General features: G+C 57.1%; 1 protein-coding gene across 3 annotated transcripts in view; it reads right to left on the bottom strand.

Moving 5' to 3' along the window:
- Positions 1-12,686, bottom strand: part of SIM2 (SIM bHLH transcription factor 2) — a 46,039-nt gene extending 33,353 nt beyond the window's left edge. Inside the window, exons 1-2 of one of the 3 annotated variants that reach the window (XM_039857501.1) lie at positions 11,872-12,686; positions 2,772-2,854 (exon numbers count right to left, since the gene is read on the bottom strand). In XM_039857501.1, the coding sequence (XP_039713435.1) occupies positions 2,772-2,854; positions 11,872-12,046 (258 nt within the window). In that variant the 5' untranslated portion in view covers positions 12,047-12,686. Of the gene's footprint in view, positions 1-2,771; positions 2,855-3,717; positions 4,547-11,871 lie in introns of those variants that run through there. The other 2 variants (XM_039857500.1, XM_039857502.1) reach the window with 2 other exon arrangements.
- Positions 12,687-20,974: the final 8,288 nt, after the last annotated feature.

The following is a 20,974-nucleotide window of genomic DNA, read 5'->3' as shown; positions in this document are numbered from 1 at the left end:
TGAGAATTCCTATCATACCCAGTTTAAACGTAGTAGCTTTATTGTTTGGGGTTATTTTAGCACTTAGCACAAATCCGGAGTTCTATGGTGCTTAGGGGACAATCTACCACTATATAGACCATTTTATGTCATAATTGGCAGTGTTTATACCACTAGGACATATGCTTTATTTGCCACAATTTTCTAGTTACCCCTAAGTACCTTTTGAATAATAAATTCTAAACACTACCGCTCCTCAGAAAAGAAAATACCAGTTATTTGAACAGACTATGTCTACAGAATTATTTAGAATTTGCAAGAGATCAAATAACCTTTGCAAAATTCAAGGAGAAAGGAGTATTGATTTCTGAAAAAATTAAAAGTACCTAAATGATATTCTGATTTTACCTAAGTTGGCTGGCCCTCAAAAAAAATTATAAGAGGTAATTAAGACAAATTAAAAAGTACATATTATATTTATGTGTGGCAAGGATAAAAAAACTAAATTATTTTTTGAAAAAAAGGAAACCGTATTTTATTTACCCATTCATATTTTAGATCCACAACCAAAGAAAAGCAATAAAGTTGGTGAAAGATCCATACAACCCACAATGCTGCCCCCATAAAAAATATTCCAAATTAATTTCTGGCCACAAATTCTATTTTTACAGCATGTAATTGAAACCAGATTACCTTTGGTTTTTCTAAATCTGCCCCCTCTTTGGAGGGGAGCCTAAAAAGAATGTATAGAAGTGAAACTTGAAAGTTATCCTTATGTTCTGCTGTCTCAAAAACAGGTTTGCTGCAAAAATTTTTTGCCAACCAGACTATCATTTCCCTTCCCTATGCTGAGGTTGAAATCAACATCTTGATTAGAAGCCTTGCTTTCCCAGTTCTAACTCAATTACAAAATATTTTCCCAGCTAAACTGTTTAAAAAATATAAACTGTTTCAAAAATATAAACTATACAGCAATTTCTAAAGTTATAAATGTTTTGGCACATTTTGCATTCTTGCTTAACTCCAAAACCATTAAAGAGATACATTAATGAAATAGTATCTGACAGCGAGCCATACGAGTAAAAGAAAAATTATCATAATCAAATTCTGAAAGTTGCCAGCAGTAGCTAAAAATAATATTCTTAAAGGAAAATGTTGGGTATGCTTTCATAGCTTCAAATTTTGCATGCATGTAATATTAAATGCAAAGACACCCGCACGCTACAGCGAATTAATTAAAGAAATGTACAGTGGAGGAAACGAGGGTGTTGGCTTTTACCTGCCGGGTTTTCACTAGCGTCCCCGGCACTTAGTTGTCCCTGATATTAGTGTCACTTACAATATGTAGGAGTATCTAACATGCAAAAAAACGCGCACAGAGCTGGAAAGTGAGCGTAGGGGGAGCGCGGGGCGCGCGGGAAGTTCTCCAAGAGCGCCATTACCCGCCCGGCTGACACACCGTTTAATGTTGTAAACGCTTCGGGTTTCAAATATTCCCCGGATCTTCTCTTTCCCAGAGCACGCTTTTTAAAAAAAAATAAATCACACTGGGACATTCGAGGCAAGAGTTTTGAAAAGATCTGCTTTTTCGAAATGGGGAGCTCGCGGCTGACTTTGACCCAAGTCAGTGCGTCCCGCCGCCAACTTTTTTTTTTTTTCGTTTAAAGAAAACACAAAATAGAAGGAGGAAATGCAAAATAGCTCTCGGTAGGCATTTTTTGATGGCAGAGACAAATGACATGAGGGGGGAATGAATCGGGTCGTTGATGAAGCTCTGTAAAGGGCATTTGAAAGACTCTGAGACACGGGGCATGGCTGTCCCCACCTAGCGCCAGCCACCGACTTGGAGCTGGCGGGTCCTGCGCATGGTTACCCGGCCCGCGCCCCAGACACCACGCGGGGAAATGCGAGGTCAGGGGCGGTTTAGCAGCCGCGGACTGAACGGCTGCGGGGCTAAGCGGCTGACCACCAACCAAGCACCGGCTCCCTGCGTGAGCCAGGTGACCCCAAAGAATGCACCACGTCGTGAGCGGGACCACTTGGGTAGAACCCGGCTCCGCCGCTTGCTGTGTGACCTCGGGCATGTTGCTTAATCTCTCAGTGCCTCGATTTACTCCTCCGAAAAAGCGGAGTTAAACATAGAGCCCATTCTGGGTGGGTAGTGAAGCGAGATGACACAGTAAGATTTAGAACGGAATCTGGCCCGTGGGAAAGGCGCAGTAACGCCAACTAATATTCTATTACTGATGCTGATTCTCCTTTATTTGCGACCCCTTTAAACACACGTTTGTCAGACGCTTCCGAGCAGCCGCCCGCGGGCTCAGAGCGCCCTGAGCTTTGCTCTGATCCTTCCTCCTCCGGCTCCAGCGCCCCGCGCAGCGTCTGGCACAGAGCAGTTGCCCCAGAAAGTTCGTGGGGGAAGTGAGGTCGGACAGGGCTTGACCACGCCCGGGGGGCGCCCTTCGGTCTAGATGTCCTGAGCTAAAGAGGGCTGGAACTGGGTGGGGGTGGGGCTGGCCAGAGGTTGCTCTGGTTGAGCTGAGTCCACACGGGGCCCAGCCCTCTGGGGTGCGAGGTGAGGGGACCGGGATGGGGGGAGGGAGCCGCTTGCTCCCAGTTCCCCGCAGTGCCTCTCGCCTCGGGGCGACCTCTGCAGCCTGGTGGCGGCCCGTGCATTTACTCGGGGTTCCTTGGGGAGGGACACCTCGAGCCCGGGGTGGTGGAGTCAGAGGGGAGGCGCAGCCGGGACCCGTGGCTGCGGCGGTACCCCAACTTCCGAGCCTCGTCCCTACCTGCAGCAAGTGCGACCCCAGCTCCTTGGCGACGCTGTCCAGGGGCCCGGCGCGGCTCGGCTGTCCCCACGCGTCTCCTAAACCTGGACGAGGGAATAATAAAAATAAAAATAATAAAAAATAGTAAATGGCAGCGCCCGAGGCTGAGGCGCGGAACAGGGCGCGGGGAACCCCTGAGTCCCGGACCCCGCGAGTCCAGAGCGACCGCCCTGTTGCCTTCCGGGCCCCGCAGGCCGCCTTCTGTGCCCTCGATGAAAAAGAAAACGGCCAGAGGAGAAATCGCCTCGGCTGCGAGCGCCCGGCCCGTAGCTCGCGTGGGTCGCCCATGTGCTCATGGCTCTGAAATTGCCGTTTCATTTGAAATGCCACAAAGTAATCTAATCTGCTTTGAAATCGGCCATTGTCGTAGCCAAACGGGGATACTGATTTGACCCATAAATATTCCCCCAAGGACCCTCCCTCCCTTTCCCGCCTCGCCGGCAACTGTGCATTTCCCCAAAGACAGAGAAGCCCAGACAGAAAGCCCTCGCTGCCCCGGAGGCGACTTTTTCTGCAAGAAAAAAAAAAAAAAAGGACCGTTTTCAACCACCCACAACCCCTCAGACTCTCCAGCGCTCACAGGCGTCCCAGGGGGCGCCGTCCCCCCTCCAACCCGAGACCTGCAGCCTGGGTAGGGTTTACTTGGGGGCATTCCAAGGGCGAACCCCAAGCGCGCCAGCGGCAGGACCAGGAGGTGAGAGCCCCGTATGTACTCCACAGTGACTGAGAGGCGTCTGCTGACAAATTGGGGTCCCCCAGCCCCTCCGTTTCCTAACTGCCCTCCCAGGCCTCCTGCTCCCTCCCCCACCCCCGAAGGCCACCGGTTGCGGTACGCGCCCCGCGGAGAGGCCGCCCTGCCCCGCGCAGCCTCCCTCTCCTGCGCCCTCGGCTCGGCGGCGGCTCTGACCCCGGACATCCCAGGCTTCCCTCCGCGGACTGGGGAGGAAGCAGGAAAGCCAGGTGAGGTGGCTTGCACAACTCAGTCGGTCCCTGGAGTCCTTCCGCTGGGGGCCTGGCCAGCCATCCTCCAGTGAGCGCTGCGGCCCTGGGCGCGAAGTGGCGAAGGCCAGTGGTCTCTGTCTCAGCCTGCGCCCCATTCTTCTTCGTGGAAAACGCGCTCCCAGACTCCAGGCCCACTGGAGAGCCGCCAGCTCCCAACCGCCAACCCGTGCGCAGCGGGCTGTGGGCCCCGATGGCGCGTCTGCCTCTCCCCAACTCCAGGCGGTGAACTGCGGGGCAGACCGGCCCCCTGACCGCTGCGCACCCCAAGTGCCCGACTCGAGGCCAAGGCAGGACGCGGAAACTCGCTCAGCCATAGCTGATTCGGGGACCATTCTCCAGACCACGAAGCCCCTCTAAGGGTGGTGGCGAGTGAGTGGGCAGAGTAGCTGGGCAGCACCCTGAGTCTCCCCCGCTGTCCCTGCAGGAGCCAACCGGGGCACCCTGGCTTCTGGGGGCTTTGGTCTCAGGAGGTGGAAAATGCACCCTGGCCCAGAGCACCTGGGGGCCCTGCGCCCCCTCAGAGGCTTCGGAGACCCTTCCCAGTGAACTCTGTTTGCAGCTAAAAAAAGGGACGACCTCTAATTTATCTTCCTGGGCTCTAGAAATTAGGGGCTTATCGTGGCCTCCCCAGAAGGAAGTGGCTCATTTCCACACATCCCAATCTCCCAAATGTGATTGCAGAACCTAAACCACCATCGTGGAGACAGGTGTCTCCTTGACCCCAGGAACTCACTGCCCACCCCACTTGGCTCTCAAGGATGACCACAGTGACGGACACCCCCTCACACACACACACAGTAGCATGCCACTGGCTCCCACGGGAAAGTCCTTTCTCCCCAACATCCAAGCAGCTGGCTTGGTGGTGGCCCACGTTATTCCACTTAATCAGAAATGGAAAGAACCAAAATTTAAAAGTGCCCCCTCCCCACCGCCAGCTGCCAGGCTTGAATGAAGAATTTTAAAAAGACTCAGAAACTCCAATTTTTGAAAATGGACAGAATAACTGCTCTCTACCTCACCCCAGGGTGGCTTCCCAGGTTTGGGCCAAACTCCCTTTGCCTAGCTGGGTGGGGAAAGTGAGCATGGCCTCCTGGCCCTGGCTTCTCAAAGGGTCTGTCCTAGTGACCTGGGGGAATCTGTACCTTTGGGAATGACCCCCAGCCCAGACTCCCCTGCCTGGCTCTCCCGTAAGCCTTGCTGAAGGCTCTGGCCTCAAATGCAAAAGTGCATTCGGTACATGGGACGATTTTCGTGTAATTTAAATACCCAGATATTTCTTATATCGTTATAATTATTTCTGTAATTTCTCGAAGCCTCTGTTTTGCTGGAGGAGATTCGGTGCAAACACTCCTTTCTGACCTAACAGGAGGTGGTAGGGGTGGTGAGAGGTTCCCCTCAAGCATCCCTACCCCAATGTCACCTCACCCAGGGGCGATGTGCTGCCAGCTCTTCCATTAGAAACCGCTGTGGGTGAGGCCTTTTCACTCTGCCCATAAAAACCTACTTTGGGCTGAACATAGAGACTAAATAAATTAAGATTTGTAACCAAAAAAAAAAAAATTGTCTTGGTACTGTAAGCCACACATACTCCTAAAAAAGTGAGGCACTGTGCCTGTGGCCCTTACCTGGCCTAGCAGAGGACTTCATTTGGGCTAAGCTCCTCCAGGGGGCCAGCCACTGGCCATCTGCTCCACCTGATCCCGGGACGCCCCATTCAGTGACTGCAGGGGAGAGGTTGGGGAGTCCCAAGCCCATCCCGTGGCTTCCCAGCCACAGGAGTCTGAGGGCCCATTGGGCCTACATGTGTCGTTGGGGACTTCCTGCTACTGGGCATCCAGATGGCCAGGTCGTGGGAGTCAGGCGCCAGGTCAGAGGTAAGGGGCCAGGGACCCCCTTTCCCTCTCTGCATTCCAGGGTTTGTGGGTACCTGCATCTTGGTACTCACACTCAGCGGGCCGTTCAGCTTAAACTGTAGGCCCTCCCGCCATAGATGCTATCTAAATATGGCCCCTCTTCCCTAGGTGCTCGGTTAGTCAGTAATAACCAGCCCCGAGTGCCTGCTGTGTCCCATCCAGGCCCTGGGGTTACCTTTGGGCGCTGCCCTTCAGGTGCAGGTCACAGACCATAAACATGGGACCTCACAAATAAGATGATTTCCCAGGGAAGGGGACACAGTGGAGGGGTTTCCTCACTGTGAGGTAAGGCCCCCCTCTCAGATGATGGGTCACACATAAGGGGAGACCTAAAGGAGACAGCTGGTTTGCTTTTTCCTCTGGTCTCAGGAGCAGGGCTCACTATGGCCAGTGGCCGATGGGTCTAGCTTGGGAGAAAGGGTCTGGGCTTTGAAAAGTCCCAGGATGGACAGCGACTCTCACATGGTCCGGAGGGCAAACTTGGGTATCGAAACCAGCAACAAAAACACTGTTCACAGGGGTCTTGTGATCATTAAATGGGGTTAATAATGGAGCCAGACCCTGCCCCAGCCCCTCCATGGAAAACTGGATCTGGGACTGTGAAAAACCACAACAGACCTTCTGGGGGCTGGACGGTCTGATCTCCAGCAAGTGCCCTGACTGCCAACCTTTCTTTCTCATCTCTAAAATGGGGCTGTTGGGGATTAAATGAGCTAAACTCACAGGCCCGTCCGTGCAAGGCCTGAAACTTGTCATGGCTGCCACCACCGTGCTCCAGTCTTCGCTTTGCTTGCTGTCTGGCCCCCCTGCCCTCTCAATTACTACCCACCTCCCAGGAGAGGGCATGTCCTCTCCCACCCTGTGGGCCATCTGAGGACACAAGGTCACACTCCCTGATTGCAAACTGCTTCAGTGTCAAGAAGGGTATGGATGTGGGGTGGGTAGGGGGATATAAAAAAAAAAAGCCAGTATCTAACGCCTGTCACCCCCACTGGCGTTTACGACCCGGAATTCAGAGCATGACCACCCGCGGGTCTGCAAGCTCACGGAGTCTCTCTCTGGGGCTACCGGGCCACGAGCCTGTGCGAGGCTGTAACTTGGAGAGATTGGGGCCGATCCCGCCTCACTGGTCTAGGAGAGTCCAGAGCTGGGGCCTCTAAACCTCCCGCCACGGCTCTGGACCCCAGTGAATTGTCACGGCTGAGGCTCCTCCGCGCACTTCAGCATGCTTCGTTCCCTCCGGACTCCCCGCCCGCGGCCCTGAAAAGCCGGCCCTTGCGGCCTCTTCCAAACCTAAGTCACGCAGCAGGCCGCGGAGGAGGTGCGAAGGGAGCTGTAGGTTGGGGCGCCCCGCCCCAAGAAGGCCTTGCATGCGCGACCGGGCAGAGGAGCAGAGGGGGCTTGCAGCCTGGCCCTGCCCTGCTGCTGGCCAGTGATACCCGTGCTCACACGACGGACGCAAGGCGCCCGCGCCCCAACGCCTGATGCTCAGATCTTGAAGGATGAGATGGGGCCTCGGTGGTTACACAGCGCCGCATGAGCCAGGCTTCCTCTGGGCGCCCTGGTGCACCCCGGGCCGTGTCCTGGGCGCCGGCCTCCTGGGAACTGACTCTGTGGCGCGTGCGCGCTCCAGTTCCTCGCCTGGAACCCCCGAAGCCCCGCATGCCAGGATGTCCCTTCACCACTGCGCGGAGCAGAGCAGGCTGATTCACCAGCGTGGGCGTTTCCCCCGCACCCGGGGGGCACAGCCTGGCAGGCTTCCAAGTAGAGATGGGAGGAGGTTGTAAAAATCCACATTATTCTTAAAAACGAGTCTACCTTTTTAAAATCTACATTAGTTTGGGCTGCAGTGCAGAAAGGCCTCAGCCTGTAACCCCGCGGTGATGCAGGATCTGTCCTCACCAAACCCTCTTAAGTCGAAGCCTTTCCATTCCGCACAATTTCTGGGGCGGCCCTCCTCCTCCCCGAGGCCCTCGGACGTGGACGTGCATTTGAGAGGGGAGGCCCTCCTTGAATCTGCACCCAGACAAATCCCACCTCTGGAGTAATGCAGGTCTCCAACCCCACTTCACATTGTGTGTGAATGTTTTCGCTTTTTTTCAGTAAAAGGCAGTGATAAATGTCTTAGTCGCTCCCCATCGCTCACTCGCACCTGTCTGGGAACTTCAGGTCCAGGGGTGGGGGAAGTGGCGCTCTGTTCTCCTTCCCAGAGTCAGCCTCAGTTTCGGACTCCATTCCTGAGCTGGGACATCTGGCCACTTCCTCCTGCCAGCCCTTTGTGTGCGAGGGCCAGCAAGGGACTCCACACCCTGCCCCTCCGCTGGTGCCCCAACCTCTCTGTCCTCCTAGGAGGGGGCCTAATCTTCAAGACTGGCCGGGGACCCCAGCCCCTGTGGCCCTTCTGACCTCCTGAAGCCCAGTGTTGACCAGCGATGGCAGAACTTGGCCTGCGTCCTGCCTGGGGTGGTCACCATGAAGCTATGGGCAGAGAGCGGCAGAGTCCATCCTCCCAGGGTACTTCAGGGGTTCCTAAGCACCCTCCCCAGAAGGGAAGGCCACCCCGCAGACAGGGTCCACCGGCCTGGGCCCCAGCGGTCACCTACCTTCCCAACCATCGGTTCATGCACCCAGTTTTCAATTCTGAGTCCACTTCTACAGCCAGCCTTGCTCGTCTGCGCTCTTCCCTGCCCATCTACCTCTCACTTCTGAGTTTGCTGTTAAAGGGGAGAAAACGTGGGGACCTAGAAAACAATGGGTCTTCCCAGTCTCAGCGCAGACTGCGTCCCAGAGGTCCCCTGGGTGAGACCCACCGCTGTGGAAGTTGAATGTGGCCGGGGAAGCGTGGTGACCTGGCAGGAAGCGGTGACTGGAGTGGGAACACGTTAGATTTCCACCTACTCTGCCTGGTTCCTCACACCCGCCCCAGCCGTGGAGTTGCTAATGTGCCCATTTTACAGACGGAGATGGAAGTCTGGCGGCAAAGCAGAGCCTTGAAAGGCTGTAAGAACTGCCAGCAGCCCCAAGAGTAGAGACTGGCCTAGGCAGGAGTGTTCTGCCTTGGCTCCTGTCACTTCTCTCTGCTCCTGGGGTGGGGGGGCCCATTCTGGGTTTCTCTCTCTCTCCTCCTGCCTCAGGGAGACTCTGGACAAAGAAGCGAGGCCCACAGCCCCTCCTGCCCAGCGGGAGAGCGGGCGGCACAAAGGTCGCCGCCCCAGCCACCCTCGTTCTTGCCCAGGGTGTGGGACCTTCCGGAAAACCCACCCCTCTCTGGCTTCGATTTCTTCAAGTATGGAGGGTTAGCCTGGTGATTCCTGTGCTTTCTTCGGATTGTGCATTCTCTGCTGACTCTCCAAATCCTAAGTCCTTCTGCACACAGGGATCCTGCCCGCTCCAGGGCAGTGGAACCGGGGCGGGAGGGTCGTGGGGCGCGCTTGGCACGTCTGTGCCGCCCCGCACCTTTCCATGCGCAGCCGAGAGGCCAGCAGATCCGGGAGCTCTGGCCGCCGCCCGAATGGCCTTGGCCCTAAAACCTGCCTGACGCTGGCTCCCCGACCCCAGCGGTTCTCCCAAGCCCCATCCCAATCCCGCACCACATCGCCGGGCGCAGACCGCCCCCGTCCTCGGGAACAGATTAAATCAATTACGATGCCGCTTCCGCGCCCTGCCCTTGGGAGCTACCAGAGGGGCGAGCAAGTAATTCTGCCTAATTGAGCTCTTTCTAAACGCATCTTTCTTGCCTCACCTGGCACTGGGGCTTCACAATTCCTCGCCAAGATTGCTTAGGTGAGAAATGGTGCCACCGCCCAGAGCCGCAGGCCAGAGGCCTCTGAGTGCAAAGAGGAGTCCGGAGTCGGTCTGTCTGTCCATCCTCCCCCGACCAAGCCAGCACCCGCCTGCTCTAGGGTCGCGGGAGAGCCTGGGACTGGACTGCCACCTCCTCCACGTGCCCTGTAGATAGGGACCTCACAGGCTCAGGGCCTTTTCCAAAACTCTAGGGCCAAACAGCTCCCTCTCAGACCCTTCCAGAGTTTCAACCTTGATGGTCATCCTGCAGACGCACAGGCCACCTCTCAATCAAGACACTATTGAGCAAAACACATGGTCTAGTGCTCAGGCTGGGAGCCCCCCAGCCAGCCCACTCCTGCAACAGGCTCAGGGCCAAGCAATTCTCAACCCAAACGTCTAGAGACTCGCTTTCCAGAGCTTAGAAGCACAGACCTAATTTAAATATCTGCAGAAGCAGTCCACCCATCACTTCCCAATTTTGAGCAGGCTTCCCTGGAAAACCCGCCAAACAACGTATGGCTTACAATTAGCTTTCTCCAGACCTCCCTGTCTAACTAATTTCTGGCTTATTTGAAATCACCAGCAACAAATCGTATAATCTTCAGATCATTTCTTTGTATGTTTTTATTTCCAATGGGGGCAGGGTGGGTGGGTGTCCTGTCTGGGTCCACACTTGCTTTGTAGCATTCGGACAAAGAAACAGCTCAGAGAAGCAAACCAGTTACCATTCCTTCCCCAGGTGGAAAAGATTCGGCCAGTATCAAACCTTATTCTCTTTCAATTTTCACTGAAACTTCAGCTGCAGAGGAATCATCTCTGCTTCTCCAGTGAAGGGGTCACCCTTTGGTGGACTAATAGTGATCACTAGATGACAGCTCCCAGCGAGAGGGGTTGGAGGAGGGGGCACCTCGGTTGGTCAGGGCTGGACGGGGAAAGAATGTGTGCTGGGCCCTGGCGGACAGGCCACAGGCTCCTGCTCCGGGCAGGAAAGTGCCCAGAGGCTGCACGGCCCAGCTGGAAGGCACAGGCAAGGCCAGGCCACGGCTTCCAGCACCCTGGGCTGCCCGGCCAGCTGTGGGGCAGAGCTGGAGTTCGGCTGGCAAACGGGCCCTCCCCGCTCCGCTCCACGAAGTGGTGTGAAATGCGGCTCCAGACCCGGAGAGACGATTACAAATAACAGGCTTAGCACTGCCGACTGCAAAATAGTGAGCTTACGGACAGTGGGTGGGTCGCTGGGCCTGGGACTGGCTTAATGGAGGCCCTCCTCACCCTGTCCCCCAGCTGAAGGACACCTGTAGCTGCACTGCAGAGACCCTCCCGTGTCCTGCGGCTGAAGCTGTCCCCCTACTCTGGCGCTAGCTGCTAGGGCTGCAGAGGCTTATGTGGCCCTCTGGATCCTAGGCCCGGAGGTCCTAGGGCAACAATCAGGCCAAGTGTCACAATCTCTGGCACCAGGCCGCAGCGACCCCAGCAGGGGACAGAGACACTGCAAGGAGATCATTTCGAAACCACCGGCACACCAAAAGCAAACGCTGTGGTGACCAGGCCTCCCCCAGCTCTGCTGCTCAGAAGTGCTTGGCCTGGCCACAGACTCACAGGCAGAGTCCTGGTGGGGACTGCGGCCCACACACCCCACCGTTTCTTACCACTGCGAGTCCACTGGACCTGTTGGTCCTGGAGACCCTTGCCCACCATGGCACCTGCCCCTTTGGGGTTATAATTCCAAATAGAAAAAAAAAAGACTGTGTTTAGGCCCGCCTGCCATTTTTGAACTAATCGCCTCCCGCTATCTCCTGCCCGGTCTGGGCTAACTGACTCGTCCTCTCTCCTATCCTGACCTCCGGAGACCCAGCCCCAAGGGAGGCGAGCAGAGAACAGGCGGCCAGAGAGGTCCCAGTCTGAGGCTCGCGCCCCCACAAGAGCTCTGCTCCTGGCTAAGGCCTGTGCGCTCCGTGCTAGTTCAGCTGGGAGCTACAAGCGCCCTTCACCCCCTGCAGGAGTGCACATGCTTCTCTTCCACGGAAAAAGAGAGAAGTGGAAGAAGGAAAAAGTAAAAGGAGTAGTTAGAGAAACGAAGAAAAAGGAAAGAAGGAAGGAAAGAAAGCCGCCAGAACGGACTAGCACGCTCCTAGAACAATTCTTGGTTCGCCCCTGGCCCAGAGGATGGTCTCGTCTCTGGGGCTCCGAGGTCCTGGCCCCTCTCTCGAGCAGGCGCCAAAGCCCCCGTGCGCGGCCTCCCCAGGACCCCCTGGCACTGCCGGGGTGGCTGAGGCGGGCCCTCCCGGCCAGCTCCAGCTCCCGGCTTGGGCCAAGGCCGCCGGGCCGCCCAGCGCGCTCCCCGCCGCCCAGCGCGGCCTCACCTTCGGGAAAGACGGCGCGCATTTTTAGGTAGCTCGTGGTGAGTCGGATGATGGACGCCTTGTCCAGCTGCGAGGTGATGGCCGAAGGCAGCGGTAGCAGCTTGGCCAACTCATAAAACTCTCCATTTTCCTTCTCCCTCCTGGTCTTGGCCGCATTCTTGGACTTCTCCTTCATCGCGCCTCGGCTCCGGGCATATTAGACCCGGCCGTGCTCCAGGCCCGCGGAGCCCCGCTCTGGCTGCAGCGGTGGCGGGTGGGAGGGGGGCGCCGGGGGCCAGGTGAGTCTGGGGCGCCGGCCGCGGGCAGGTGCGTGGGGTCGGCCTGGGGCACTGGGACGCCAAGCTGCAGCCGCGGCCCCGGAGCTCCGTGCAACCCAGCGGCGCCGCCCCGCGCTCCGCCCGCCGCCGTCGCCGGCGCAGCCTCCTCCGGGCTGGACTGTCCCGCGGTGACCAGAGCACCGACTTCCCACTCGTTTCTCTTCGCTCTTCCTTCCTCCTGCTTTCTCCCGCACCTCAGCTTTCCGTAGGCGACGGAAAGGGGCCAGCGAGGACGCGGCGGTGCCGTTTAGTCCTTGACTGCGTGTCCGGACCCGCTGCCCCGAGGCCCCTCCAGGCTGGAGGGAGGCGGCGGCCGCGGAGCCATGGAGCGGGAAGGGAGTGGAGGGGAGCCGGGACGGGGGCGGCTAGTGCCCGGCCCGGGCGCGCTCTCCTGCCCTCCCCGGCGGTTCCTTGTGCCTGGAGACACGGCGCCCGGAGCCTGAGATCTGTCGCGAGGCGCAGCAGCTCCACGGCCCACGTGCGACCGAGCTGCGTTTGTTTATGGCGGACCCGCCTTCGGGCGGAGCAGTCGGCTGCCGGGGCCCAGGGAGGGGGGGCCGGGGGGAGGGACCGCGGCGGGGGCGGGGGCGGCGAGCCTCGCCTCCCGACCCCACCGCGGCCCCGGAGTCGCAAGCGCGCCTCCGCGTCTCTGCCTCCAGGGACTCCGCCGGGAGAGACCGGCGCGCGCCCGGGCTCAAGGAAGTCGTGGTGAGTGCGCACGGCGCGCCGCGGGCACCGGCTCCGGCGGGCGGGTTGCGGGATCAGGGCGCTGGGTTGAGAGGCGGGGAGGAGCGTAGGAGGGAGGAAGGAAGGGATGCCAAGACCTCCTCTGTGGCTCACCAGGCAAGGGAGGCAGCGCGACCCGCCGGCCAAGTGCCCTGCGAGGAAGGACGGACCCCTCCGAGCTCGCTCTGGTCCCGCGTCCTCGTCCACCCCACTTCACAGGCGGGAGAGCCGAATGCGGGGAGGCCAGAGTAGGAGAAAAACATCCCCGCCACCCCCCACCCCCGCCCCAGACGCCTCAGGAAAGGGCGCGGGAAAGGCTCGGAAGTGACCCATCTGCACTTTCTGTCCTCGAAACGCGGGAGAGAAATGAGATTGGGGGGCGGGAGGTCGCGGGGACGCGCGGACCCGACAGAGGGAGGGGGCCGGGGAGCCTCGCCTGGCGCGGCCAGGCTTCTCCCAGGGCGGCCGCGGGAACTGGGCCCACAGCCTGGATTCCCACAGCCCGACCCAACGCAGCCGGAATGTGGGGGAATCGGGGCTGGGGTGGCTGCTTCAGATCGAGGGTCACTGAGCGAGGATCATCGGGCGAGCCCTGGTGGGCGCCAAGGTGAAGGGACCAGAGGGAGTCGCAGTGGGGAGGCGCAGTTGGTTACGGCGCCATGGGGTGTCCCGGCGCTCTCCCGGCCACACTGGGCTGCCAGACTCCTCCAGTGCCACCCCTCCCGCTCCTGCCACCGGGGGCGGGGTCCTCCTTACATTCTGGCCGTGGCGGTCGCACAAACCCCCACCTCTTATAGGAGTCCGGCCCCTCTGAGTGCGGTGCAGAGGCGCGGGGTCAGAGGGCAGCCGCAGTGGATGCGGGCGCAGTGTCGTGGGGGTTCCTCGGCCGTGTGCTGCAGGGTGTAAGGCTGTGGGACTGTGGGGCGTCTGATCTGGACGTCGGCGCCCTGCGGTGATACGCGGTGGCCACTGGGCCGGGCGCAAACATCTCTGTTCTTGGTGTCGCCTCACTCTCCCGCGGCACGGGAGGAGTCTGCTGCTCTGCGCCCTCACTGCACCACAGTGACCTGGTACCCGCTTCCCTCCCGCGGGCCTGGAGGGCCGGGCCTACGAACACCTTTTCTGTAGAAGGCGCTTCTGATCTTTTCCAAGAATCCCTCTGAAGGTCGGATGTTCGGCGGCGATTGGAGGCGTCGTAGCTCCCTCGGCTCGGCCCCCACCTGGCCCTGCACCCTGCCGAACCTACAGCCGTGGCCTTGAGGGGACGGGGCTGGTGCTCCGAAATCTCAAAGCCAGGAGAGCTTGGATGTTGGTGGCAACCCCCAAACGCCTGGCGCACGGAGGAACCAGCACTTTCCCTTGGGGGTTCGGATCCAGGAGCGCTTTTCGGTTTCCAGCAGTGCGCGCAAGGCGTCCGCGCCGCGGGCGAGCTGCGCGGGTATGCGGTGCCCGAACGCAGCGCCCGCTTATCCGCTCCGGGCAGCGTGGACAGTTGTCGGCTCTGGGCTTGCGGGAGAAGAGGCTCCAGGAGAAAAGGAACTGTCGTCTGGGCCCCGGCGCTACTAGCGCAGGCCGCCCGCGAGTGCGCTCCTGCACCTCCCTGGCTTTGGGAGGAATTAACGCTCCCTCGCCCCCACGATTTCCGATCCTCAATCATGGACCCGAGAGAATTCCTCCCGGGCTTGAAAGGGATTACGCGGATCGCAGGAACATGGCTAAGTGGAAGTGGGAGAAACCCGACGAGTAACAGGGACAGAAACTTTTCTCGAACTAAATTTCCAGGATTTTACGGGAAAGCGTACTTGAGATCTCGCTACCAGCTTTTCACAGTGGCGGCCGTTGTTTTCTCATCGGCAAGACAGGCTCGGATCGCGTGGTTTCGGAAGTAGCATAATGGCATGTTTGGAGACTCGCAGATGTGTGGTGTGGGACACTTTCAGGCCCAAAGCCTACCCCGAGCGGTCATCGTATACCTCCCATTGTGTACCCCAACACATGCATTCAACACACACACACACACACACACACACACACACACACACACACACACAGCGGCCTGGTCTCTTCCACTCCCCCACAGAAAGTACCCAAAGCTCTTGGGAGCGGCCCCCGAAGTTTCCCAGGTGGGTAGGATAGTGATGTCTGTGTGGAACCACCTGGTTGGGACCATACCGAGGCTCTCTCTCTTCCTCGAAGCAGGAGGACACTCAGGACAGACATCCACAGGCTGGAAGCTCTGTATATACTGGGAAAAGCACTAAACACGTGCTATTTCTGATCAGGACGATTGGCGGTGGCCTCGGACTGGGACACCGGCCGCGTGTCTTTTGCTCCCAGGCCCTTGGTGCGAGGGGTGCCTCCCTCCCGGTCTATGGTTTGAGCCTAAAGCCGAGCTCCTCACCCGGCTTTTGGAGACTCAGGGGAGAGGCTCAGACGGAACTAATGACCCCCAAGACCTGGGCATTGCCCTGGACCCGCGGTTCCCCTACTGGCCCGGAAGGAGCCTGCGGAATCTGGAATGATGGGAAGTTGGGGGCAAGAAGAAGACGGGTGAGATGAGGGGTCAGACACATTGAGGCTGCGAGCTTCGGGTGCGCGGCCAGCTTACGGGGCGCCGGCACCCCCAGCAAGTCCTGCTTCGCTCGCTTGGGAGCACCCGGAGGCTCACCAGCACGCCTCTGCACAAACCCCCACCTCTTAGAAATTTTCCATTAGGAAACTGATCTGGAAGAAACTGAGGCCCCAAGAGGAAAGGGGCGGGCCCAGGCCGGCCCACATCTGCTTGGATTTTCCGCTTCAGATGCTCCGCAACTGTTTTTCCCCAGGCCGCGCCCGGCGCCTACCTGAGGCCCATCCCCCGCGGAAACCCGCTTTCGCGTGAGATCAAGAGAGAAACGCGCAGATGTTCCATCGGGGATGGGCTCCTGGAGAGGCTGCAGCTGTGGCAGAAGGGGGTAAAGGACTGCCACTAAGGGGGTGCGGGCTGGGGGAGGACTCCTTCCATTCCTTGCACGAGATTTGGGGGAAGGGATTTCGACCTTCCAAGGTGGTGTTTAAGGAGAACTTCAACCGCTGGAGCGAACCGAGGCAACGGAAAACCCAGAAAATGCAGGGCTGCTGAAATTCGAACCTATTCTATACATAAGCCCTGGTCTACACAGGCAACTAAGTTAGTTACTCCAGAAATCCTGCTTGTGCCCAGTGCCCTAAGACGTTTTCATGGCTGGGAACCTTTTTTAGTTTTAACTTGGCTGAAGAGTGCCTTGATTTCTCACTTCTTTCTTTGTATAAGCCCCCTGGAGACGCGACCAACTTTTCCTGGGGTCACGACTACTCTCAGAAAGGATCAGGCAAAGGCGACATTACTACTATTTGTTGTTAAAAGTCATTACAGGTACCCAAGACAATTTGTAATGATTCATTCCTGGGGTGGCCAACAGAGTAGTTGGCTCTGCGGACTGGTTCCCAAGTCCTGTAGGGTGAAAAGTTATCTTTTTATCTTTTTGTTTGTTTTTTAATAAACTATTTCACTGGAAGCCACACTGTTGAGAAAGTGTTTGCTTTTAGGTTGGTCTGCGGGCGTCTGACGATCTGATTACCTGACGCTAACTAGGGCAGCTCCACCTTTGCGTGCTGGGTCCAGGGACCCTTTCGTATGTGGTTCAGCTGTTGGCGGGGGTGCCCGGGTTCGGCTGGAGGGGGCAGGCACGGCAAAGGCACCCCAGGGCGCCTGCTCGAGGCTGATTCTGCTCTCGGGGATTCCCAAAAGAGTGTGATCCTTATCCTCAGACTTGGTTGTCCAGCACTCTTGGGGTTCTGGGATTGGGGGCTCCGAGGGGCCGACCACAGTAATGCCTCCCGTCCGAAGAATGAAATAACTAGCTGCTGCCTACTTCTCTTCTCCCTCAAGGCAGTGAATTTAGGGGAACAAAAACAGTGCCAGCTCCAGTTATTAATTATAGTAATTAGCAAGGTCCCCAAGCGAGGCCCAGGGAGCCATCGAAGCCGCGCCTGGGTTGGGTAAACGGCGGCAGAAAGTTTCTTCTAATTTTACCTGGGGGTAAGAGGGTGGCCCTTTTCTCTGCATTTTCTTTCCCTGCCTCCCAGGCCTGGCCCGGCTTTCTCTCGCATCTCCGAAAAGGTGCCGGGGACTTCTGTGCGCCCCTCGCAATGCACGAAGACGTCCAGTGGCTTGGGGGAGGGCGAGGATCTCTCGGGAGCGCGGGCAGCGCCCTGCGCCCAGGATCAGCTCTCCGGGACCAGCCAGGGATCTGCGTCCTCGGAAGAGGGGAGCCAGGGTCCCGCGCCCACCTCTTCCCACCCGTCCACGACCCCGCCGCATGGAGCCCCACCTGTCTTCTCCCGCAGGGCTCTCCGCCCGGTTTAAAGGAAACATCGCCTCAAAATCCCGGTTCAGGGAGAGGCCACCCATCCGCTCCCCAGCAAAGCCCCGCTTTTCGCCTCCAGCGAGACCCAGATCGCCTCTAGAAACCCTGGAGCTGGACGAGTCTTACTCGTGTGTGCGCTGAAACTCCTCAGTGGTTTTATCAATTACACACCGCCTTGAAATCTGAAAACCAACTCATTCATCAAGGACGGTGCTGGAACCGCCTTTATAAAACGTCAACCAAAAATTTTCCTTTTAAAACAAAACAAAACCAAACCTATCCACCAGAGATAAATATTTCTGCACATCAAAGAGAGCACGAACACGGTGGACTTAAGTGTTTTTTATTTTTTTTAATTTTCCTAGCAGGTAATAATAGTAATAGGCAACCCCTAATATAAGGCTGACTATAATGTGGACTACTATCATGCGTTAAAGATAGAAACTCGTTTCATTTAATATAAGGGGACTATTTGCAAAGCGAAGCGAACATTGGGGAACCTTCTCCTAATCTAACAAAATCTGTAAAAGAGGCATGCTAATTTGTTGGGAATTTAATAGAGAAAGTTACGGAAAGGCCGGCGGATGGGCCGGCTTCAGGACCCGGTTGGCCCCCTCCAGCTCCGCCTGGGCGCGCGCTGCCGCCCTAACTCGGGGCGTGAGCATCTTCCCGCTTCGTGCGGATTCTTATTTTTTAAATATTTTCTTTTCTTTTAAAGGCCGGCGTGGAAGGCGAGTTTCCTGAGACCTGTGTCTCCGGGAACACACTCTCCCTCGGGGGAGGAGAAGCAGGTGACACCCACCGCAGAGGGCTGTCCGCCAGGGTTCCGGGCGTGCCAAAGCCGGACTTCAGATCTGAGCATCCGCGGAGCCCCTCGGGTGTGGGGTCCGCAGTGCCATCCGGCCAGGCAGGGAGGCGGTGGCCGGGCCCCTCGCCAGCTCTCCCCGCCTCGGGTCGAAACCTCGCTTGGGAGCTGCGGGCCACACTCGGGGACCCGGGAGGCCAGAAGGGGCTTAGCGTCGGGCTTCGCTGTCCCCAGAGCTCTTAATTCCACAGATGGGACTCGTGACGCCTACTCCCAGCGCTGGGCGCGGGCCCCGACGGGGCTCGTTCCGGGAGTACTTGGCGGTGTGGTTCCAGGTCTTGGCGCGCAGTCTCGAGACCGCCTGCGGGGTTAGAAGCCGGTTTGGGGCTAGTTGGCGGAAGGGGGCGCAATGCTCACAGCCGCACCAGGGACTCAGTGAGCAGGGAGGGTGGCGAGCTCAATGAACACCGCGGATCCGAGCATTGGGAGAAGGGAGTCAGTACGCACGGGGCGAGGGCTCCATAGCATGCGCGCTCAGTGCTCACCGGCTGGGCAGAGAACCCCGTGGAGCCCCACTGTGCACTGGCAGGGGCGGGGTTGGTGCGCGGTGCTGCTGTGCAGGTCGGGAGTTGTGCGTGACGCTCGTGTGCGTTCGTGGGGCCCTGCGGACCTCGTATGCATGTCCCCCGCTCCCGCCCCGCTCCGCTCCCCCGCTCCCGCCCTCATTTTTTTCCATTTGGGAGTAGGAACCAGAGTGACCAGTTTGTGTCTTTAAAGTACTGGGACCCGCGTGGGGCCGGCGGGAGAGAGCGGGACCCAGTGCGTTTGGGTGGGGGGACGTCTGGCGGGAATCAGAGGCTGGCGCTTTCGTCTAGGCTTTTCCAAAGCCCCTTGAGGCAACCCCAGCTCGCGCGCTTGTAGCTAGCCCGGATCCCTAGTAAGATTTTCGCGCTGGCGGCCCAGCGGTCCGAGGCGATGGTGCTGGGGAACACCTGGCGTGGTCCCGGATTGGGGAAGGAGGCCCAACTCTCTCCGTGGTCCCTCACCCCCTTTTAACTGCCCAGCGACAGAATTCCCTTCAGGTGCCAGAGCAAATACCCCGGCGGAGGAGGCACGGTATAGAACACAATTTCGTATACAACGAAAGACTTTTTAAAATTAAGATTTTTTCTCAGTTCACGAGTATTTTCCCTGGCAAAAGCATCGCTTAGCTGATAAACTACAGGGTCATTTCAAACTGTGCGGTTGATGAATAATTTTGGCCCTAACTCCAGCACCGGAAACAGGGCGGGAACAAGATGGCTTGGTTATTGCACCAACGCTCTTTTCGCCCTGCGGTGTAGACAATGACATGAAGTCATCTGACTGCGGGATTCTTCTCTGTGCGTCTCTGCCCGAAGCGTTTGAACCAGGCGGGTGATCCCGCCGGCGCATTTCTCGCTGGACGAGCAGATTTTCATATTCGGGAAGATTTTCATATTCGGGGGAACTTCCTCTGCACCGGAGAGAGGGGTGGCCGGGGTGCGAGTGTCCTGCGAGAGCTTCCGCGGTCGCGAGGTGGAACCCCAGTGGAACCGCTTTCTTACGGCGGTGCGAGACCTGGTTTCACTCGCATTTCGTTTCTGAGAGTTCCTTCTCATTGCCAGGCCCTGAGCTGGGCGTGGGGCACGGGAGAGGTGGACGCTTGGAAGAGGTTACCGAGAAATCTAACTTTTGAGTAAATACAAGCAGGCGTGGGAGGGGAAGAAAAGCGCGGAGGTGAACGCGGTTGGGTGACAGACACCGGCCGCTCCTGGCCAGGCCGCAGGCGCCACATCCCATTCGCGTCCGAGCCCTCTACGTCGTGCGCCTGCGCGCAGACAGCTTCAAGCAACTTTTAAGTCGTTTAAACAAGGTAGTGAGTACTGGAAAGCTCATCTGTGAATTTGCTTTGCTTCCTGGACAGTTGGGGGCTAGGGAAGAAAAAGATCAGCGCCATTCTTACCTAGGCACAAGTAATGTTAGTGTTTATTGAACTCAAAGTAATTGACCAGAAAATACCCTCCTGTTTAGGCAGCATACGGGGTGCTCCCTTGAAAGCTAATTGACTTATTTATATTTCTGTTTAGCCTGATGCCTACATCATCACTTCTGGAGAAGCTGTCAGCTCTGACAAATGAAAGTGGAAGCCAGGAGAGCTGCACCTGCAAAAGCGGCTGGAATTCCAAGGCCAGCCCCACCCATCCGTTCTTTAAGGCGCTGAACTTGGACCCTGCTTGATTGCGTGAGATCCAGCAGTTGGATTTTCTTAAAGTGAATTCCAGAAATGGAAATTCACGCCCAGTATCTTGCACAAACATTTTAATATCCGAATGGTCTGGATAAGAGGCAAGGATCCTTCCTGCTATAGGCATAGCCGATACTGTAAAGGCTGAAAAGCTTTTGTCGAGGGTAGAAAGGCAATGATTTAGACACACAGAGAAAGCTCCTACTTAGAACTAAAGGAAAAAAAAAAAGGCTCCAAGTGAAGTTAGGAAAAAATCATATTTTACAAAATCCTTTGAACATTATTTGACAGTAAATGTATTTTTCTAGTTACGTTTGTTAACCTGAGTTTCTCAGTGACCCTTTGCATGTGTGAATCGTGAGATTCGTTCCCAACAAAGAAGAGTGATGGATCTGTTAGGGATCCATGCTTTAGAACTGATTTTCTGTGTCAGCCGTGGAAGCTGCTTCGCTTTAGATACTTCATGGGATGATCATTGAGGGAACCGTGGGTAAAATTTCTCAGGAGTGTCTCTCAAAACATTTTTCATAATTAAAAAGTGATTCATAGAAATCACCAGAAAAATTATGGGAAGTTATGTTCCAGCATGCTTTTAGGCCAT

The sequence above is a fragment of the Pteropus medius genome, unplaced genomic scaffold, assembly GCF_902729225.1.
Source record: "Pteropus medius unplaced genomic scaffold, Ma_sr-lr_union100, whole genome shotgun sequence".
Classification (NCBI taxonomy): Eukaryota; Metazoa; Chordata; class Mammalia; order Chiroptera; family Pteropodidae; genus Pteropus; species Pteropus medius.
Note: the sequence above shows the minus strand (reverse complement) of the source record. Positions and strands in the feature narration are given on the sequence as shown.